Source organism: Pistacia vera, unplaced genomic scaffold (assembly GCF_008641045.1).
Source record: "Pistacia vera cultivar Batoury unplaced genomic scaffold, PisVer_v2 Contig36, whole genome shotgun sequence".
Taxonomy (NCBI): Eukaryota; Viridiplantae; Streptophyta; class Magnoliopsida; order Sapindales; family Anacardiaceae; genus Pistacia; species Pistacia vera.
Genome location: NW_022196179.1, coordinates 501338 through 524925, shown reverse-complemented (window position 1 = coordinate 524925; position 23588 = coordinate 501338). Strand labels below are relative to the sequence as shown.

The window sequence follows — 23588 nt, the reverse complement described above, 5'->3', positions numbered from 1 at the left end:
TATTTCATTTATCTAAATTAATTGCAAGCCATTTCAATAAGAAATGTCACAGGAAACAACGCCATTGAAGAGGCTAAAGACCTATTATACAATGTACCACAGCAAAATTTTCAGTATTGTTACATTGTCAGCAAACAAAAAGAATTTACAAGTCCATTGAAGAGATGAGATAGATCTGTTGCATTTCTAGCACTTCCGGCCAAGCTAGGTTACAAGGGATGAACAAGAACTAATAAAACTTCAGACACATGGGAAGATTTCTGGTCAACCATGTTAACAAGTACAATACATGAAGCCTAAAATAATACTTGTGACCTTGGCCTGGTCATTGTGACTGCATTCTAATTCCTATTATCTCTCTCATCAACTATCATTTCAATAAAGCTATGCTGCCCTGACAGAACGGAAGTAAAGTCAATTCAAGTATAACCTATATAACTATTGGGCATAAAAATGTGATGTCATTCGCCTCAAAGATATCTCCAAAACGCCATGCACTGACCAACACGAACACTTTGTAACCATGATCTCAATTAGTCTCAATTAATCTTAGGCTTTGATCGTCTTGGCTTTAACACAATAAAGAGAATACCCAGAACAACTACGAATGCAGGAATCGTTGTTACATCAAACACCACATGTACTTTCCTCTCTTTTGTGCAGTGAATTGGGTGGAAAAGGGCTATAGTTGCATTAACTTGATTGACAAACCTGCATCAGAAATGAAACTCCTGGGATAAGCCATGTTTCTGTACAACCTTGCAAATCAATAGCTTGCCAAATTTTGCATTAAACCAAAACAGTTAATGACAAGCAGGAAAGCCAGATAAAAACAACAGATGAGTACTTCTTAATATCATTGTTCTTCATTATGGTCAAACAATCAATTCCAAGACCTCAGCTTGAGTTTAATGTAACCGCTGTAAATTTCCAATAAAAATATTCAAAAACCCCTGTACACAATGAATGATAGTCATAAGTGTCTTACTGTTTTGATGCGTCCTCCAAGGTATATAGCAGTCTCAAGGCATCCACATACCGCAACTCTCCACTAACAGTTGAAATCTGAAAATAAAAAGTGATATTAGCTAACTGTTTATTTAAAACGTCCTTTAATAAAATGAATTATTATTCCCATAAGCTAGATAGTAGGAAAGTGAGCTCACTCTTCTCCACAAGCTAACTACATAATTATACTTGTTCACCAGCTCATGCTCCTGAGACTGAAAGAATTTATAGGTTTTTTCCGCTGGTTTTGGTTAAGTCTACATCAACAGAAACCCAAGTTCCAACAGCAACAGAGAATATATGACAAAATACAATCTAGAAGCAATATTTGATTGAACAAGCCAACAATCATTAACAAAAGAATTATTAGATTTCAGCTTTCTTAACTTAAAACTGACAGTCTTGTCTCCATAAATGAATTAAATGGGAAAACAGTAAATACATGAGTTCTGCACATGCTGATAGCCAGGTATTTGGTACCACTGCCTTATTTGATGGATGACCACTGAGTATGGTGCATCTTGTGGCACTTCCAAATTGTAGCCTAATCTTATATTAACTTTCAAGTAAAATATAAATCAAATATATGTATTTGCATGTATGTCTTTAGCCAAAAGTTTAACGTATATATGCAAGCAACCCACATGGTTATATCCAAGTATGACAAATGTTTGCATGTATGTGCATATTTATATACAATATTATTCCAGTTATTCATAGGCCAAAATAGTACAAAGGATACATGTACGCTCCATCAGTAGTAGATGAATGGCTGAATTCACCACTTGTATTGATTCATCAAGAGTTGTGATGATATAACTCCGAGCAATAGTATCAGATTGAAACTGTGATATGTGCCAGCCTTGAGAAGTAATGGAAAATGGGTTGCATCCAACTGACCAAATCCAGTCCTGCAAAAATGCAAGCAACAGACTAATTATACTAGTACATGTATCGTCAATACTTCTTACAAATATCCAGACTGCTTTTAACCTTTCACACTTTACCATTAAAAGTAGAAAACAAATGGCAGGTATGTACTTCTTCAATAGTTTACTATAAAATGTACCACGTTCTACTAGAGCATACCTCAATTGCAGTTTCATGGGCATGGCTGTAGACTAGATGAAGGGGAAGCAAACCAGCCATATGTTCAGAAACAGCAGCCAATGCAGCTTTTATGGGCATTCTGAATGAGCAGAAAGAAAAGAATTTAACCAATATGATTGCATCCAGACTGGGCAGTCTTCTGCGCGATTTTTCTTAACAAACAAAGGGTATCTTTCACCAACTGCTTTCTTGAGTAATATAACCTCTTTATTTGGTTCATATTTGATGGTCAGAGAAACCAAGAATAAATTTACCAAACAGAAAATCCAGCATTTGCCGTAACTGGGGCCAAATTTACATGGATTTCACAATTGACAAGAACAAAAAGGCTATTGGTCATCTCAAATAACGTGTAACCAAATATATAGTATACCTGACAAACAAGTTGTGCTCAAATAATGAATTTACATCTTCTACAAAGAAATTCCCTCTAGACAAACAAATTACGGAGGCTCACAGCAATTGCTACAGACAATCTTCCACATTCCACTAATTATTAATAACCCATGACATCCAAAGATCACATTGATCCAAATTTAAAGACGGTGGCTTGTTGCTGTCAAAGTTAAAACAATGCAAGTTAACATGGCAGCAAGTGAGTATGAAGACAGACCTTTCCCCATTCTAGCAAAAAATAAGTTATTAGTTCTTAATCCAACAAAAATAATACCATTTCCTTTCCCACTATTGGTCGTTGATTAAGTTCCACACAACCCAGTAGAGTGAGACAGATATCTCATAATTCCAGTTTATCACTCTAATTGAACACACCAACTCCAGATGTTCTGGCTATTTCAAAAAGAATTTGAGACAAGTCTAAACTATAGTAGCACCACTGAGAATGAACCAATTCACAACCCAACACAGAACACAAATTTCTAACCTTAGATCCCATAGAAGTGATTGCCCATTACACTGGAGATGGCTTTCCCAGGATGATGCCTCTGACTGGACAACAATAACCATGTCAGAAAGTGCTCTGGCCTGATAATGTTTATCAACCAATAATGGATCCCCATGAATGAACCAAAAGATTGGAACCTCCAGCGTGGACCTGCTATGAGCATGCGCCCCTGAATTATATAAATAGAAGTTGTAACATTAGATCCATTAAGGCAAGAAAGTAAAAATCTTAACTCACAACTGATGGCAGGTTGGGTAATAAGTGACGACCTTAAGTAGCAAAGTTTAATATATACATAAGAAGGAAAAATAGCGGAAATGGTAATGAAATTTAAAAGAGAATGCATAACAATTAGCATGTATTACCCAGCAAACTGGTGCAGTGTAGGATTTATTATAATTGGAAACTATGTGTATATATATAGTGTAAAGGGTAAAGGGTATATTTGTAATTATTAAGTGTGTATATATTTGAGTTAGGGTGTACTGTTGACATTTAAGTGAAATAGAGAGAATAACATGGTATCAGAGCTTGAAACGCGTAAACCCTAAACCCATTTGCGTGATTCAGTTTTCCGACGAGTGCTGACTTCTTCCTTGGGTTTTCCAGCGACGTCTAACCGCTTCCCTGTGTTTTCTAGCGACGTCTGACCCCTTCCCTCTGTTTACAGTGACGTCTGACCTCTTCCCTCTGTTTTCCGGCGACGTCTGACCTCTGTGTCTGTTTTCCGACGACGTGTTTCTGTTTTCCGGCGATGTCTGACTCTGTTCTTCATTGTTTTCCTTTTTTTTCCGGCAAGTGCTAATTTTGAGTTTTGGTTTGGTGCAATAAATCTCTCTTTTGTGATTGTTGGTTTGGTGCACAAATTTTTTTTTTGTTTTGCATGGTTTTTGTTTGAAATATGGCTCTGTGTTTGTGTGAAAATGGGAATGCTTTGTGTTGGCTTGGAGTTGAAAATGTGATACCAGAGTTGTTCTGAATCCTAGTGGTTTGAGTTGTTGTACTTGCTTGAGTTGTTTGGTGTTCAGATTGTTGTGAATCGATGGAGTTGTTGTGTTTGCTTGGGTTGTTTGGAGTTAGGATTGTTGTGAATCTGTGGAGTTACAAGTTCTTTGCTGGACAGTATGGCAACGGATGGTAAGAAGATGGTGACTGAAATTGTTACTTCCTCCACCAAAATTACTGATCGAAAATTACTGGGAAAAAAGAATTATATTCAATGGAAGCGAATAATCCTACGATATGTGGTCTAGCATTGATATGGGAGACCATTAATCGAGGATCCACCTAGGAAACAGAAGATGTAGTAAAACTCGAGAAGTGGCTCATGGAAACGATAAGCTCTTCATCAATATTCAGAACACTCTTGCGTCCGTGGATGATGTGATTGGTCACTGTGATACAGTCAAGGGTTATGGATATCTAGAGTTCTTGTAGTAAACAAGACCTGTCTCATGCCCATGAATTGTTATTGAAGATCTATCGAGCAAATATGCAAGAGAAGACGTTGCTCGAATATTATACAGAGATAAAACAAGCCTTTGAAGAAAAAAGGGTTATGTTTCCTGTCCCTACTGATGTGAAGATGATGCAAGCACAAGAAGAACAAGTGGTAGTGCAATGTTTTCTGGTTGGGTTGAGACCGGAATATGAGATAGCTCGTACACAACTTCTTACCGGTGAGACACTTCCCTCTCTTACGGATGTCTTTGCTCGACTTCTCAAAATTAGTAAGGGGGAAGATCGAGGAGTGTCTAAGGACAAAGAAACCCTTAAAGATCCTAATGTTGATCATGCGGCCCTAGCTAGCATGAAATCTGGTGATGGCAAAGGTAACAAAGGGACAAGTCGTGATACTAGGAACAATCGTGGTAATGGCCCTCGTACTTGCTTTCACTGTGGTACTGAGAGTCACGTAAAAAAAAAAAATTGTTGGAAGCTCCATGGCAAGCCCCTGAATATGCAAGACACTCAGAAGTTTGCTCATGTTGTAACTCAAGATGGTCTCTTACCCACCCCATCACAGGTTACTATCTCTACAGCAAAATATGTTCGTCTCACTCAGAATTCTTGCTCCCAGTCATCCATCCCATCGACTACCACTACATTAACCCAGTTAGGTAATCCTACAGTCTGTTTGTCCACTTCTAGTAGTAACTGGGTCATTGATTCTGGTGCTACCCACCATATGACAGGCGATACAGGTATTCTCTCCTCATTTACACCTTCTCCCAATTTGTCTTCAATTACCTTAGCTAACAGGTCTACTGCACCTATTATTGGATGTGATACTGCCCATCTCAACAAATCTATGTCTCTTTCCTCTGTCTTGTGTCTTCCTCATTTTCTCTTTAATCTTATCAGTTAGTCAAATTACTAATGCATTCAATTGTGGTGTTTACTTTTTTCCTACTCATTGTATATTTCAGGATCTTGGGACGAGACAGATTATTGGTAGGGGTCGTGTATCAGGTGGCCTGTATATGCTCGATGATGTCTCCACTCCTGTCTCTCAACCTGTTGCGTGTACCAGTGATTCATCTCTACCCATATTACATGGTCGCCTTGGTCATCCTCCCCTTTCCATTTTGAAAAGGTTGTGTCCTAGTGTAGGGTCAATGTCACACCTTGAGTGTGAGGCGTGTAAGTTTGGAAAACACCATGGAGTGTCCTCTAGCCCTAGGATAAACAAAAGAGCCACAGCCCCTTTTGATGTTATACACTCTAATGTTTGGGGTTCTTGCCCAGTGTTGTCTAAGTCTGGATATCGATATTTTGTTATTTTTGTAGATAATTTTTCACGTGTAACTTGGTTGTACTTTATGAAAAATCACTCTAAATTGTTCTGCATATTTTGTACCTTTTATGCTGAAATACAAAATCAATTTACTTCATCTATTAAAATTCTCAGAAATGATAATGCCAAAGAATACGTTTCTGCCCCTTTCTTCTCCTTTCTATCTACTAGAGGTATTATTCATCAGTCACCATGTGTTTATACACCTCAGCAAAATGGAGTTGTTGAACGCAAAAATCGTCATTTATTAGAAGTTGCTTGTACTCTCCTTTTTCACATGAAAGTCTATAGAATTTTGGGCAGATGCTATCTCTACAACATGTCACTTGATCAATCACATGCCTTCTTCTATTTTGGGTGATCAAATCCCGTTCTCTATCCTTTTTCCATCACAGCCTTTATTCTCTCTTCCTTCTAAAGTGTTTGGGTGCACGTGCTTTGTCCAAGATGTTAGACCTCATGTATCCAAATTTGAACCTAGGTCCCTCAAGTGCATATTCTTGGGTTATTCCCGATATCAGAAGGGTTATCGCTGTTTTTCTCTTGTCCTAGGTAAGTACCTTATCTTAGCTGATGTTTCCTTTTTTGAAACCACTCCATATGTTGAGTCCTCCACTTCATCTACTTCTTTTGAAGCACCCCCTGATGATCTTCTTGTTTACAACATTACCCATCATAGTCCTCTACCATCTCGTCCTCCTATCACCCAGGTATACTCTCGCAGGGTCACCAGCCCCATGAAACACCTACAGCAACATTTGATCCACTGCCTCTATCGACTGCCTCGCCCTCAGATCCGGTTCCTTCTTCCTCTGACCATGATCATGATCTTCCCATTGCTATTCGTAAAGGTAAGCGCTCTTGTACCTATCTTATCTCCTCATTTGTTTCATATCACTCTTTGTCTTCATCTTCCAAGTCTTTTATTCCCTCTTTAGACTCTGTTTCTGTTCCCAACTCTGTGTCTGAAGCAATTAATCATGATGGGTGGCGAAGGGCTATGGAAGAAGAGATGTTGGCTCTAGAACATAATGATACATGGGTTCTAATGGAGTTGCCTGAAAATAGAAAGGCTATTGGGTGCAAATGGGTTTTCATAGTGAAGGCTAATCCCGATGGGACTATGGCTCGGTTGAAAGCTCGATTGGTTACTAAAAGTTATGCCCAGACGTATGGTATTGATTATTTTGAGCCAGTGGCTAAAATGACCTCTGTCCAACTATTCATCTCTCTTGCAGCTTCATATTGTTGGCATCTTCACCAACTTGATGTAAAAAATGTCTTTTTACATGGTAATCTTCCTGAAAATGTTTACATAGAGCAACCTCTAGGGTTTGTTGCTCAGGGAGAGCAAGAAAGGTATGCAAACTGAGGAAATCTTTATATGGCTTAAAGCAATCTCCACGAGCGTGGTTTGGGAGGTTTAGCGAAGTGGTGACTTAGTTTGGTTTACATAGGAGTGCCTATGATTACTTTGTCTTTTATAAGCAATCTAGTTCTGGCATCATTCTTTTGGTTGTTTATGTTGATGACATTGTAATCACTGACAATGATGATGTTGGCATTAAGACTTTGAAAAACTTTTTGGCTTCCAAATTTCACACAAAAGACTTGAGCACTTTAAGGTATCTGGGAGTCGAGGTTTCTCGGAGTAAGAAATGGATTTTTCTCTCTCAACGCAAGTATGTGTTAAATGTGTTGACTGAAATGGGTCTAAGTGAGGCTAAGCCTTGTGACACTCCTATGGTTCCTAATGTGAGATTGAATGCTGAGGATGGAGAGATGTTTGGTGATCTAGAAAGGTACAGACGGATAGTTGGAAAGTTAAACTAGCTTACAGTAACCCGTCCAGATATTGCTTTTTCAGTGAGTGTGAAGAGTCAGTTTATGTCATCCTAGGACATCTCATTGGGATGCAGTCCTCCATATTTTGAAGTATCTAAAGGGAGCCCTTGGACGTGGGATTCTTTACAGTGATCATGGTCATCATAAGGTAGAAGGTTTTTCAGATGCAAATTGGGCAGGATCCTCTGTGGATAGACGGTCTGTGACTGGGTTTTGTGTTTTTGTTAGAGGAAATCTTATTTCTTGGAAAAGTAAGAAGCAACCGGTTGTAGCTAGGTCAAACGTAGAGTCTGAGTATCGGGCTATGACAGAAGTTACGTGTGAGCTCATATGGACAAGACATCTTCTTAGAGAAATTGGGTTCGGTAACCAAAGGACTATGGACTTGTGGTGTGACAACCAAGCAGCCATACATATAGCAAACAATCCAGACTTTCACGAGAGGATTAAGCATATAGAAGCGGATTGTCACTTTGTACGAGAGAAACTTGAACAAAAGTTAATTGCTACTAATCATATTAGAACAAGGGTACAACTAGCTGACATCCTCACGAAGTCTCTAGTTGGTAAAAGGATAACCTATATTTGTAACAAGTTGGGGATGATAGATATATATGCTCCAGCTTGAGAGGGAGTGTTGGAAACTATGTATATATATAGTGTAAAGGGTATATTTGTAATTGTTGAGTGTGTGTATATATTTGAGTTAGGTTGTACTGTTGAAATATAAGAAATATAGAAAGAGAACAAAATCTAAGGTGTCTTCCCAATTTTGTCAATGAAATCAACTGCCATTCCAACAGAACATAAATAGGTTTATGATAAATTTCATTCTTGAGACTATGGTTTTGAATAACTGAAAGACCGTATCTTACCCTCTCTTTTGGAATACCAACAAGAGATGCAACATATTCAGCAGCACTTTTTTGGTCTCCAGATAGCATGTATACACCAATTCCTTGCCTAGACAAAGATTCGACAACAAATTCTGCATCCTCCCTGATCTGATCCTCAACATAAATACAACCTGCAAGGGTATTATCAACTCCAACGTATACAACAGATTGATTGTTCAAATCCTCCATGTCCACTTCTTGAAATGAACTTACATCAACTCCATGCCTGCATAAAGAAAATATTCACTCATGAATTGATATTAGAAATGACATGGGAAAATCCCTAAGCTGGAAGTTGGACACATTCAGTTTTATGTAAGTACAATAATGAGTAGTTATGGCTGATTTCATTCCTCATAAACAAAAGAAGACTTAGAACATGTATAAAATGCTGCTATAATTATCCCATCATTCACATCTATGTCCCTTTTGTAAGCATTGACCAGTATTACGACTGACAGTTCCATTGCCATTCTCATGACTGAGTCAACTGGATTCACACTCATGAAATCAGGAAATAGGCACCAACAAAGTTAGCTTCTCCATGGAATGCCTAGGATTTCAACAAGGAAACAGGATGAATTCACCATCAATGAAATAGTATACAGCTCAGCTAAATATATAGCATTAAAAAAAAATCAGTACATTTGACTTGCTGCATTCATATGCTTACAAAAGAATCATGTCAAAGAACCTAAAACTGGAGCCAACAGACATGTTTGCTGTTTAATAACAATCCAGTATTTCAAAACAGAACTGTAGGAAAAATTTCAGGACGAACATGAGATTGTATCACATCAATATGAAGAACATGCAAGCAGCAGAAGAGTACTGAGGTATCTGTCCGAAAATTCACAGATAGTTTAAAATGTAGAACGCATACTTGAAGAATATTAAAACAGAATATTTTTCTCCTTATGCAACTTTGAATACAACAGAATGAATTGAATTGACCAGAAGTAGAAAAGAAATAACATAAGAGGAAGAGTCCCATGAGTACAACACCTGCAAACCCAGTCTATTGTCCCAACAGACACCTTTCTGTTCTCAATAATAGCTATTGTGCCTGACCCAGGTTCTTCACTAAATGTTCCATCTACCACCTGTAAAATAAATAAATAAACAATTTTTTACATGGATACCCAAAAACATTCATGTCGCCATTAAAGTTTATTATAGAACCATACAAAATAACAGTGACAAGAGGGATCCAGAAGAAAACAGTCCTCTCATTTTTGTTCGTTTCTCAAACTGCAGCACTTACATATATCCTCAATATTGATCTCTTGCTGATCACACATGGAAGTGCAATTCCCAACCCCATTACAGTTCCATCAAGGTTTTACCATCAGCAAATCCCCATACAACTGAACGTTAATATAAAGAGAAGACCCCAAAAGCCAATAACAAATAACACAATTCCGTCAAATAGAGAGTACCAAGTGGTGAGGGCAAGATAATCCAAATTAAGATTTACTGTAAAGAGTTATTGTATTGAACATATGTACAGTATACTCCTTTAGTAAATTTTTGAAGAGTTCTTGTATAGGGCATATGTGCAATGTACTATTTTTCCCTTGACCAGGTTTTGTCCCATTGAGTTTTACTGATAAGGTCAAATTTAAAGAGGCAGTTGTAAGCACATCCAAATGACTTCAAAGTAAACAATATAATTATGTTTCTTTGCTTAGATGTTGAAGGAACCCCGCAATTTACCAGACCGTTTTCACAACTCACACGCAACACACAGCCCAAATACAAGAATAAGAACTATCCAGACGTAACATTCAACAATATTTCAGCACCAATCCAACACAACAGCTCAAAATAATGGAAATGGTATATTAATCATAATAGAGGGTTAAGAATAACAACGAGTCTGTATGAATAAAACAATAAAACAGTAACACCAGCTGGTCTTCGAGAGCCAGCACCTCCCACACTCAATTCATGCACAAAACAATTGATATCCTCTCTCTCTGGTACCACTGCCCTTTTATTCTGACATCCTGATTCTAACAACCCTAACAACTAATCCAGACACCTGTCCTTGGGTAATTTACCCCTTTTGCCCCTATTTCTTGTTGCCTGTCTTGCGTGAGTACCAGCTAGCTATTTTGGGTCCATCAGATGTTAAACCGTTAAATTTTTCCTCATCTTAGTCGAATATAATCATCTATAACTAGTGAACATCCAAGAGAGAGTATTATTAAGATATATATATCTCCACCATTTAAAGTGAAAATTGTCGAGAAAATATGAAGTGTGACATGTAGTCTTTTTTTAAGCCAACATCTGCGATTTCTCTCACACAAGACAAGATGAAGGAGATCATTAAGAAAATCCAGATTAAATGACAGTTGAAAGAGTTCGTTTGCTAGGAAATTAGTGCATAAACCCATTTATTGGCAGAAGGTTTCAGAAAAATCATTTCATTATTAATAGGGAAATTGGAATCCACTAATGAATTAGGGTTGGCTTTTATTCTCTCTTTTCTTTCAAAATTAACTGTTGATTTGATCTTGTTAACAACTATAGAAACCAATTTTCACCAACCAATTTTCACCCTCATTAATTTGTCTTGAAAACTTAAACAACTTTAGATATAGTTTGATCTATGTTGCTCCATGGCCTATCATCCTTAGAATGACACAATGAAAATAAAACTCTTTTAAATTTAATAAGAAATAATCCTCCTTGGTTTAGGAAATGAGACCCACATATGTATATCATCATGCTATTCCTATCACTATGTGGACTTAACTCAAACAAAACCTAATATAAAGTTACTTTCGCATAAATAAACAAAACATTTGGTTCTGATTGTTCAAACATGTTGCAAGGCAAACCACAAGTAGCACAAACAAATTTCTCATGTTAGTTTTACTGATATTCTCAAAGCTTACTAAGCTTAAATTATACATTGTTATCACAAACGCTCTAGGTTGTTGACTTTTCTACAATTTATGTCCTTACAATAGCAAATAAATGAAACCATCCGTCAACCTCAAACTACTTTTCTTTTCTTAATTAACCATTCATGTAATAACTTAATGTCACAACAATGAATTTGTGTTTCAGCTAAAAGTTGAGGAAAGCTAGAAGTTAGCATGGATAAGCTAATGTCCTATGATTACAAATATCTAGACATTAGAGGCACTACGATTCTTGAAAGTTTGTGTCAATTTAAAGTTTTGAAAGTTTGTGTCAATTTAAAGTTTACTGCTGACCCTTTAGTAATACTGTCAGGAATTTTTTTTTCTTTTAATGTTAATATTTAAGAGTCACACAATTGTTCTTGATGCATTGAAGAAGTTAGGAAAGAACTTACCTTTAGATTTTGACAGTGAGCAGCCTGAGCAGCTTCAACAATTGCTTTACCAATTGGATGAACTGTGTTTGCTTCAACGCCAGCAGCTAACTTCAAAACCTCAATGTCTGACCAAGTATGAGTAGAATATTTCCTGCATCAAAGCATGCAGTATCACATTATCTTAATGTTACATAGTGATCAATGACATGGAGTTACTTCAAATGTTTGTACACGAAGTGGATTCAAATGTCTATTTCAACTTTGAATATATTATTTTAGTTCTCTTTGGCACTAGATATGAGCTATGCAGAAGATTCTTTTTTCTTCTCTTCCTATGAAAGGAGAAGTTATTGCAGAAAAGAAAATAGCTGTACAGATTAAACTGGAAAATCAGTCCACCAGAAGTTTATAATTTAACAGAAAACAGTAAAAAAGCACCAACTTTATCGAGAACATAAAGTATCTCAATCTGGGAAAAAAAAAATAAAGAAAGCACACTGATAGAACCAATGAGTTGCTAGTCTACAATAGGAAGGGAAAGGGGCGTAATAGAGGATTACAAACTGGTGTGACAGAGCAGTACAAGACAGATGGCAATTGTAGAGAGAGAGAGTACGGCATTCTGTTATGAGGGAATGCTGAAGGAATTACAAAAAGGGAAGAATGTCAAGATACGGGGGATTATTGAGAAAAGAGAGGACAAAGGGAAAGGGGAGGAAGCCAGCCCTCGAAGCTCAGCGGTGTCTTAATTTTCTTTGACTCTTTATTTTTGTTTTAAGCATTGTACAAGTTAGCTAGGCAGTATTTTGCATTCCAAAAGTGTATTACTCTAAATTCTGATATCAATATACAGATTTTCCTTTGAATCTTGTTCTGATTTATTGTTTGGGTAAATTGATTGCTTGAGTGCGTTAGTACTGAGAAAGAGTTCAATCAAGTGGTATCAAAGTAGTCACTCACTGGGGTATGGTTAACACCAGAATGGAGAATAGAGTTAATAATGTTGAGAAAGAAGTCATGGGAATGCAGAGAGACCTTACCAAGCTGACAGAGACTATTGCATCCATGAGAGAGATAATAGTTGACACGTAGAACTAGATGCGACGGAAAGATGAAGACGAAGAAGCTCACCGGAGAATCGAAGAAGAAGCTTGTCGTAGAACAGAAGAAGAAGCTCACCAGAGAATCGTGGTACAAGAAGAAGGTAACCACTCTAGAACAAGAAACCAACGTGACGGGGAAACACGAAAGGAATACAAACCACCACCGCCGCCGCCGCCACCACCTCTTGACATTGGAGGTTACAACCACAGTGAAGGGGGAACTCAACAAGATTGGGGGTAAGAAAGTTGGAGCTCCCGATTTTTTCCAGTGATGACCCCTACGGCTGGATCTTTCAGGTTGAAAGGTACTGTGAATTATTGAATATTTTGTGTGTGTCGTATTATTACAATTGAGAGAATATTTATACAGCCTAGAAGGAAGAGAGAAATCTACTCCTATAAATATACAATCAGCTAATGCTAGAAAAAACAAAATTAGGATCGCCTATTTCTAGAAAGAATTAATATACATGATATTTGGTATTAATACCAAATTGATTCCCTATCTACAGCTGTGGTCAAATTCCTAATTCAGGAAATAAATCCACACTCCCCCTCAAGTTGGGTTGTGTATATCAAACATCCCAAGCTTGCACATTAATTCTTCAAAACTGGTTCTTGGGAGAGCTTTGGTGAGGATGTCAGCTGTTTGAAACCTTGATGGAGTATAAATGATTTGAACAATGGCATTCTCAATTTTCTCAGTGATGAAGTGTCTATCTATCTCAATATGCTTAGTCCTGTCGTGATGAACAGGATTTTTTGCAATACTAATGGCAGCCTGGTTGTCACAAAACATCTGTATAGACTCTTCCGTAAATACTCCAAGTTCACCAAGTAACTTTTTCAGCCAAATTCCTTCACAAATGCCAAGAGCCAGAGCTCTAAATTCTGCTTCAGCTGAACTTCTAGAAACAATTGATTGTTTCTTACTCCTCCATGTTACCAGATTACCCCAAACATAAGAACAATAACCTGAAGTACTCCTTCTATCTGTTACATCTCCTGCCCAGTCTGCATCTGTGTAGACTTTTATTTCTCTATTATCACTTTTCTTGAATAGAAGACCTTTTCCAGGAGTCATCTTGAGGTATCTAAGGATTCTAGTAACAGCTTCCATGTGTTCTTCAGTTGGATTATTCATGTATTGACTGACCACACTAACAGGAAAGCCAATATCAGGTCTAGTGTGAGATAGATAAATAAGGCGTCCAACTAGCCTTTGATATCTGCCCCTGTCCACAGGTGTCTTATCTATCCCTGAGCCAATTTTCTTGTTAGAGTCCATTGGAGTTGAGGCCGGTTTGCACCCAAGCATACCTGTTTCTTTGAGTAAGTCTAGAACATACTTACGTTGAGAAACAAATATGCCACGTCTTGATCGTGCAATTTCCATGCCAAGAAAATATCTGAGATACCCAAGGTCTTTAATCTCAAATTCCTTTGATAAGAAACTCTTCAATCTTGCCAGTTCCTCCTTGTAATCGCCTGTCAGTATTATATCATCAACATAAACGATTAGGATAGCTATCCTTTTATCTGATGAGAGTTTGACAAACAATGTGTGATCTGCCTGACACTGAGTATAGCCATTTTGAATGATTGATTTAGTGAATTTACCAAACCATGCCCGAGGAGATTGTTTAAGGCCATATAGAGATTTTTTGAGTCTGCATATTTTGTCCTGGTTGGATGAATTCTCGAAGCCTGGTGGAATATCCATATAGACTTCTTCTTCAAGATCACCATTTAGGAAAGCATTCTTAACATCTAGTTGGTGCAGTGGCCAGTCCCTATTTGCAGCAAGAGAGAATAGAACACGGATGGTGTTGAGTTTAGCAACTGGCGCAAAGGTCTCTTGATAATCTATCCCGTAAGACTGAGTGAAACCCTTAGCAACCAGACGAGCTTTAAACCTCTCAACGCTACCATCTGCTTTATGTTTAATGGTAAATACCCACTTGCATCCCACAGGTCTCTTCCCAATTGGTAATTTTGTAATTGTCCAAGTACCATTCTTTACCAAAGCGTTGATCTCATCTTGTACAGCCTTTTTCCAATTAGGATCAATTAGCGCCTCTTGGACTGTATGAGGAATCTGTATATTATCAATCACAGAAACAAATGCCTGATATGATGGAGATAAGATTTTATAGGACACAAAGTTGCCAATAGGATGTTTAGTACAAGCACGAACTCCCTTTCTCAAAGCAATAGGCAGATTTGAATCATCATTTATATGAGTAATATTATCATGACTAGGATTACTCAAACCTGAATGTATTTCTGGAGGATGTGGATCCAGTTCCGATTCATGGTGGTCCTCGAGATGTGTACTGTCCTTTATTTCTTTGTCAGAATTTTTCCTTCTTTGGTAGACATGAAGCTCTTTAGGTTCTTGTTGAGGATCATCAGTTATAGACGGCCCATAAGTTGTTTCAAATTGATTTTCTATGACTTGGGAAATAGATGGACTAGATGGACTTTGATTTTCTATGACTTGGGAGGTAGATGGACCGATCGGCTGTGGACTGGCAGTTTGAACAATAGGTGGAGGTGGAGTATGGGTACTCGGAATAATATCCCAAAGATGAGATTCACTCACATTCTCCCCCTGAATCTCAGGTTTGTAGTAAGCATGATTTTCAAAAAAGGTGACATCCATAGAGTTATAGGTTTTTCGAGTAGTAGGAGAATAGCACTTATAACCCTTTTGATGAGATGAATAACCAATAAAGATGCATTTGATAGATTTAGGGTCTAACTTACTACGATGTTGGGAATAGAGATGGACAAAAGCGGTGCAGCCAAAAACCTTAGGATCAATCAAACTAATGAACCTGGTATGAGGGAATAATTGCAAGAGAGTTTGACAAGGAGTTTGAAATTTGAGGACTTTAGATGGCATCCTATTGATTAGATAGGCAGCAGTAAGAAGAGCATCACCCCAGAAAAATTTGGGAACGTGAGTGGCAAACATGAGAGATCGAGCAACTTCAAGAAGATGTCGATTTTTGCGTTCAGCAACTCCATTTTGTTGAGGAGTGTCAACACAAGAACTTAAGTGAATGATGCCCTGTTGGATGAGATAGGGACTAAGAACAGAATTGAAAAAGTCTTTGGCATTATCAGTTTTGAGAATTTGAATCCGAGTTTGAAACTGAGTTTGAATCATAGAATGAAAATTCTGAAAAATCTCACTTACTTCAGATTTATTTTTCATAAGAAACACCCAAGTTAATCTAGTGTGATCATCAATAAACGATATAAACCATCTTTTTCCAGTTAAAGTGTTAACACTTGAGGGCCCCCATACATCACTATGAATCAATGAGAATGGTTTGGATGGTTTATATGTTAATCTAGAGTAACTATTGCGAGCGTGTTTTGCAAACTGACAGATTTCACAACAAAAAGAGTTTGGATTTTTATTAATAAATAAAGAAGGAAACATTTTTGACAAATACAAAAAATTCGGATGACCAAGACGATAGTGCCATAACATAATATCACTATTCTTATTAGAATGGGAAATGGACTGATTATTCAAAGAAAACAAACTGAACTTTTGAGCTGTGCTAGCGGATAGAGTTTCATCTTGTAGAATATAAAGACCAGAACACATCTCAGCACTGCCAATCCTCTTCCCCGAATCCAAGTCCTGAAATACACAAAGATTTGGGAAAAATTTAGTCACACAATGGAGGTCACGAGTAAATTTACTAATAGAAAGTAAATTACAGTCCAGCTTAGGCACATAGAGTACAGATGTGAGAGTTAGGTCCTTATTTATTGTGACTGAGCCCGAACCCTCCACCTTAGAAAGTGTTCCATCTGCAATTTTAACTGTATGATTCCCTGTATTCGTGTTATACTCAGAAAGAATAGATGCATCTCCGGTCATATGATCTGAAGCGCCAGAGTCAAGAATCCAATATTTAGTAGTTCTTTTATTGACAAACAAGGCTACTGATTTATTACCTCTCATGGCCAACATCCCAGTACCCTGAGTAGTTGGCTGAGTAGAGTTGGATGACTGACTTAGAAGTTTCTGAAGAGCCTCAAGCTGAGCTTTAGTGAAAGGAGCTGACTCAGATGTATCATTTTTTCCTTCAGCAGTAGGACTAGCAGTCGCAGCAACATTCCCATGACTCTCCCGATCACCCCATGACTTTGGTTTCCAATTTGGTGGCTTTCCATGGATTTTCCAGCATGTCTCTTTGTAGTGTCCAGGTTTTCGGCAATGGTCACACCAAGGGCGTCCCTTGTTCTGACGATTATCAGGATTGGCACCATGAGACTGTCCTCGGGCAGCAAGGGCAGATGATTCCTGATCTGATGATAGAGTTGGAGAGCCCATCATAACCTTTTTTCTGCTTTCTTTAAGACGAACTTCAGAGAATGCTTCTTTGACCTTAGGAAGGGGCTTGGTGCTCATGATTCGGCTCCGGACTGCATCGATTTTTGTTGAGGCCATGAAGAAATTTAAAGGTTCTCTTTTTCTCCACAATAGTACGGTATAGAGTAGTATCATCGGTGCACTTCCAAGCATATTCTTCGAACAGATCCAGCTGCTGCCAATAGCGTGTGAGAGTGTTGAAGTATTGAGTGACAGAGGTATCATCTTGGCGGAGATCATACAAGGCAGCTTCAATAGCAAACAGTTCTGAGGTATTTTCAGAACTTGAATAGGAGTCTTTGACAACATCCCAAAATTCCTTTGCAGTGGCATATAAAAGAAAATTTTCTCCTATATCATTATTCAAAGAACTTATCAGCCATGATTTAATCATATGATTATCGGCTTTCCAAGTTTTATACATAGGGTCATCTTGTTTTGGAGCAGAAATTTCACCAGTGAGATATTCCTCCTTGCCTTTTCCACCAATATACATCACCACAGATTGGGACCATTGGAGATAGTTGTGTCCATTGAATTTGTGGCTGGTAACCAGGGAGACAACTTCATTGCTGTGAGAGAGAGCTGGACCAGAAAGGGACTAATCTAATGAGGACGGCTTGGAGGTTACCTCTGAAATGAAGCAGTCTTTTTCGGCAGCCATGGCAGACAAGGATGGACACACGGAGAAGAAAAAATAAGGAAGAGCTAGGAGGAACCCTGCTCTGATACCATGTAAAAGTTTGAATATTTAGTGTATTCTTTATTATTACAATTGAGAGAATATTTATACAGCCTAGAAGGAAGAGAGAAATCTACTCCTATAAATATACAATCAGCTAATTCTAGAAAAAACAAAATTAGGATCTCCTATTTCTAGAAAGAATAAATATACATGATATTTGGTATTAATACCAAACTGATTCCCTATCTACAACTGTGGTCAAATTCCTAATTTAGGAATAAATCCACAAGAAATATAGGGTTATTTTGTTTTATTGTTTATTAAAGGTAGAATAGACTTTTTATTATTTCCCTGTCTTTTCAGTTTCCTTTGTTTAACCTATATATATAGTCTCTTTATATTTAGGTTAAATCATTCTTTTGTATTTGATTGCATTGTGCGGTATCAATGAAACCCTAGCCTCCCTTTTTTCTTATTTCTTTGGATTGTTTAACATGGTATCAGAGTCACATTTGTTTCTCTCTCCTCTTTGGTTGGGGCGATGATGAGTTTGAACCCTGACCTTGCACGTCGAGCGTGAGGGAGGGTGTTAGAAGTTGAATTTGTCACACATCGCGCTAATAGTGGACTGTTATGGTGTATATAAGTGATTTGACTCCCTTCTCTCTTGAGCTAGCTTTTGGGAGTGAGTTCTACCCAAGCTCACTTTATCATGGTATCAGAGCCAAGTTTCATGTGACAAGACATAATCTTAAATACAGCTTACGCGGATCCAACTCCGCGGTGAGTTGGTTGAGGGTATTCGTTAAGTTTCTGCAGTCTGGTATCTCGTTTTTCTTTCTTTTGTGTTCTGGTTTTCTTTGGATTTTATTATGGCTACTAAAAGAGACGATTCGCTTCAATCTATGAGTGTGAGGTTAGATGAAAAGAATTATTCGTATTCAGGGGCGGACCCAGGCCTCAACTTTAAAAAATAAATTGAAAAGTTTTATTAAAAGGTAAAAAAGAAAAGTTAAAAGTTAAAAAATTAAAAAGTTAGGTTTTGTCATATTCAAGTTTTTCTTCCCCAATTCCCAACTTCCCCTTTACATGCGGATCTGGATTTGGAGTGATTGTAATTCATCTTTTTATAAACCTTTGTGTATTTTATTTTTATTAGAGTTGTAGTTGAGTTCTAAATTTGTGTAGAATATTTTTGGTAGATTTGTGATTATTGTAAATGATAATCATATTTTTTCTTATGATTTTGCATTAAATTTCGATAGAATTTAGGATATTTCTTATACAATCTGGGCCATAATTGTTACCTAATTCTATTAATTTGTCTTTGCAGGCCTAAACGATGATTTTGAGCATAAATGATAGTTTTGAACATAAATTACGTAACTTGAGCTTGGAAACTCAGAATGACCTGATTTTAGAAGTTTTGGAAAGCTAAGAACCAGAGCTACAACTTTCATGTTTGGGTTTTTCCTAATTCTGACTGGACAAGGGTGAAAACTTGGCTTGAAATCGTGAACAGACGGTTGGAAACTGAAGAAAAACGTCTTTGGATGTGCTTCAGTATTTCTGTCATAACTTGAGCTTTAGACCTTGGATTGTGCTGATTCTTGAACGAGTAGAAATATAATTTAAAGGGCTACAATTCATATGTTTAACACTTTTCCAGATTCAGACTCTTTCATGCTCAAAATTGGCCCAAAAGATTCTCACCGAGGTAAGGAAAAAGCTTTGCCGCGGCGAAACTGCGTCAGATGTTAAAAATAAAACAACGTGTTTTGGCTTACTAGGGCTTGTCCTTAAGTAAAAGAGGTATAAATTAGCACGAAAATGAAAGAAAAAAGGTCTTGGTTCGTCATTTGGAAGGCAGCTCTTGGAAGGAGAAGATTATTGAAGATTTGGGCTTCAAATTAGAGAAGATTTCCCCATCTTTTGCTTGTTTTTCAATGATGAATCTTGATTCAGTTTGTTTTTTTTATTTTATTTTGTTTTTGAGTATGAATTGAGTTGTTTAGCTAGGGTTTGATGTAACCTTGATACAATGATTCAAATTTATATGAATTGATTTACTTTGAGTTTTAATTTTATGATTGAGTGTTTATCTCTTTGCTTAATGATTTTTGGATGCTTGATCACTATTCAAATGTGTGTTGTTCACAATGAGACTAAGAAGTGATGTGTGATTGTGCCTCTTGGGATAAATACCGTAGATTAAGCAAACACTATAGATAGGTTTACTGATTTATGAAATCTAGATAGAATTCCATAAAGCTTAAAAAACTTTGAACTATTAATCTTCATTTTGTTGGATGCGGAAGCTTAATAGGGATAAGTAGGAAAATATAGCCTGAGAAGGTATATTTTACAACTTAGGGAATTCGATTTTCAATAAAAGAATTAGAAGTTGGGTAATAGATTCTATGATTTGGGTTAGCGTATCTAGGTGAAATCAACACCCTAGCATTTTGTTTAATTAGTTAAGTTGTTAGGTTTTGCTTTAATTTCATTATAATTCGTTTATATTTTCTTAAATTGTATTTAGTTCATTAATTTTCCATCAATCCAATTTATTGTTGCTTCAATTAGGACTTAAACTAGAGAAATTGGTACTTAGTAATACTATTCTCGTGGGAACGATACTCTACTTCTCATTTTATTACTTTTTGCGACTAGTGCACTTGCTACATTTGCATGTTTGTCAAAAATACGCATTAGTAAACTCTTTTGATTATATTGGATTTAAGTGGATCGTCAGATTCCGTGGTGTTTTTATCTCTTCACATTGAAGAGGTTTTTCCACGTAACAATTTTCTTGTGTTTCCTTGTGAATTGGATGTTATTTTCTTATGTTTTCACTAGTTGATTGGCAAGCAGTGGCAGAGTGAGGGGGCCCCCCCCAAGGCAAAAATCTTGGGTCCGCCACTGTTCGTATTAGAGTTATGTAATGAGAAATTTTCTTAAAGGTAAAAAGATGTGGGGATATATTAGTGGAACTTCTGTGAAACCTAGGAATACTGATGACGGTTATGATGCTTTGATAGATGCCTGGGAAGCAAACAATGCAAAAATTATTACTTGGATTAACAATTCTGTTGAGTATTCCATAGGTACACAGTTAGCGAAGTATGAGACAGCAAAGGAGGTTAGGGATCATCTGCAATGGTTATTTACTCAATCAAATTTTGCAAAGCAGTATCAATTAGAGAATGACATGCAAGCTCTTTAGCAGAAGAATATGAGTATTCAGGAGTTTATTCTGCTATGACAGATCTTTGTGATCAGTTGGCTCTTATAGAATCTACATAATTAAAGGCATGTGGTGCCTATATTGCTCGTAGAGAGCAGCAATGGTTGGTATAGTTTTTAACGGCACTTACAGTGATTTTGAAGGACTTAGAGGTTCAATTTTGAATCGTTCTCCACTTCCTTCTGTTGACTCAATTGTCAGTGAGTTATTGGCTGAAGAAATACGTCTTAAGTCTTATTTTGAAAAGGGAATTTTTTCTACTTCTAATCCTTATGTGTTAGTAATACCTTCTAAGCCACTCTTTAATAATCAGAATAAGCCTTACACAAGGGTTGCCTTCGACAAGTGCAGTTTCTATAAGCAGAAAGGTCATTAGAAGGCTTAGTGTCCTAAGTTGAGACAGCAGAATCAATCGCAACAGCAATCTCAAGCTTGGAAGCCTGGCAACCAATCACAATCTAATGCTCATAGACCACCTCAAGGTTACAAACCACCACAGTCTAATACTGCAGCAGTAGTTTCATTAGGTTCTTTCACTGATCCTAGTACTCTGGTTGAGCAATTTCAGAAGTTTCTCTCCTTACAGCCACAAGTTATGTCTCCTTCTTCTTCCGTAGGTCAGTTCCCTTATAGTTCTTCACGTATGTCACATTCTGTATGGGTCTTGGATTCTGGTGCTTCACATCATATGTCTCCAGATTCTTCATCGTTTGCTTCTGTGTCTCCTTCGTCTTCTATTCCTATTATGACTGCTGATGGCACTCCTATGCCTTTAGCAGGTGTTGGTTCTGTTGCCACACCTCACTTGTCTCTCCCTAATGTTTATCATATTCTGAAACTCACATTAAATCTTGCTTATGTTGGTCAGTTATGTGATTCTGGTAATTTAGTCACCTTTTCCTCTTCTTCTTGTTATGTGCAGGATCTGTAGTCTCGGAAGCTGATTGGGAAAGGCTATAGGAAGGGGGACTATAAATTTTGGATGAGTTAAAAGTGCCAGTTGTTGCTGCTGCTACTAGTGCTGATGCTGATGCTGCCGCTACTAGTGTTGATTTGTCTTCTTTTCGTTTGAGTCCTTCTTCTTCTAGTTTTTATTTATGGCATTCTCGTTTAGGTCATGTTTCGTCTTCTCGTTTGAGATTTTTGGCATCCACAGGGGCTTTAGGAAATTTGCAAACTTGTGATATTTCTGATTATAGTAGATGTAAACTGGCAAAATTTTCAGCTTTACCTTTTAATCGAAGTATTTATGTTTCTTCTTCTCCATTTGATTTGATTCGATTCATTCTAATGTATGGGGACTTTATCCTATTGCCACAAAAGAAGGGTCTCGATATTATGTTTCTTTTATTGATGATCATACTCGTTATTATTGGGTTTATTTAATGAAACATCGTTCTGAATTCTTTGAGATATATACAGCCTTTCGAGCTCTTGTCAAAACTCAACATTCTGCTGTTATCAAATGTTTTAGGTGTGATTTAGGTGGGGAATACACTTCTAATAAATTTTGTGAGTTGCTTGCCTTAGATGGAACTGTTCATCAAACCTCTTGTACAGATACTCTTGAGCAAAATGGTGTTGTTGAAAGAAAACATAGGCACATTGTTGAAACCTCTCGTTCTCTCTTGTTGTCTGCTTCTGTTCCTAGTGTGTTTTGGGGTGAAGCTGTTCTTACTGCTGTAGGTTTGATTAATACAATTCCATCTTCTCATATTTCAGGTTTTTCTCTTTTCGAAAAGTTGTATATATGGGTATGCCCCTGATTATTCTTTCTTTAGAGTTTTTGGTTGTACTTGTTTCGTTCTTCGTCCTCATGTAGAACGCAGCAAGTTGTCCTCTCGATCTGTTATTTGTGTCTTTCTTGGTTATGGTGAAGATAAAAAGGGGTATCGTTGTTTTGATCCAATAACTCAGAAACTTTATGTGTCTCGTCATATTGTTTTTCTTAAGCATATACCTTTCTTTTCTATTCCATCCACTACTCATAACTTGACTAGATCTAATCGTATTCGTATAGATCCTTTTTCTGAGGATTCTGATAGTTTGTCATCTTAGGTTCCTAGTATTTCAAATACCCCTTCGCATGTTCTTACCTTGTTACCTTTACATTATACATGACCAATTCGTACTGATCATTCTGCAGGTACTGACACTTTACTCTCTGGCACACCTGAAGCTCCCTCTTCTTCTATGGTCCCTCAAGCTCCATCTGAGATTGTGGATCCACCACTATGTCAATCCATACGCATTCGTAAGTTCACAAAGTTACCAGATTTTG

The 23588-nt window shown here is 37.3% G+C and overlaps 1 protein-coding gene across 1 annotated transcript; it reads right to left on the bottom strand.

Annotated features, from left to right (window-relative positions):
- Window positions 1–23445, bottom strand: LOC116139941. The gene is made up of 9 exons (XM_031425585.1): window positions 23440–23445; window positions 22343–22346; window positions 17370–17377; window positions 3002–3193; window positions 2098–2197; window positions 1751–1919; window positions 1167–1249; window positions 989–1065; window positions 1–711 (listed from the first exon to the last, which is right to left on the bottom strand). Exons 4-9 carry the CDS (start codon window positions 3082–3084, stop codon window positions 540–542), a joined length of 684 nt encoding a protein of 227 aa, XP_031281445.1. The 5' UTR covers window positions 3085–3193; window positions 17370–17377; window positions 22343–22346; window positions 23440–23445; the 3' UTR covers window positions 1–539.
- Between the last annotated feature and the right edge of the window lie 143 nt (window positions 23446–23588).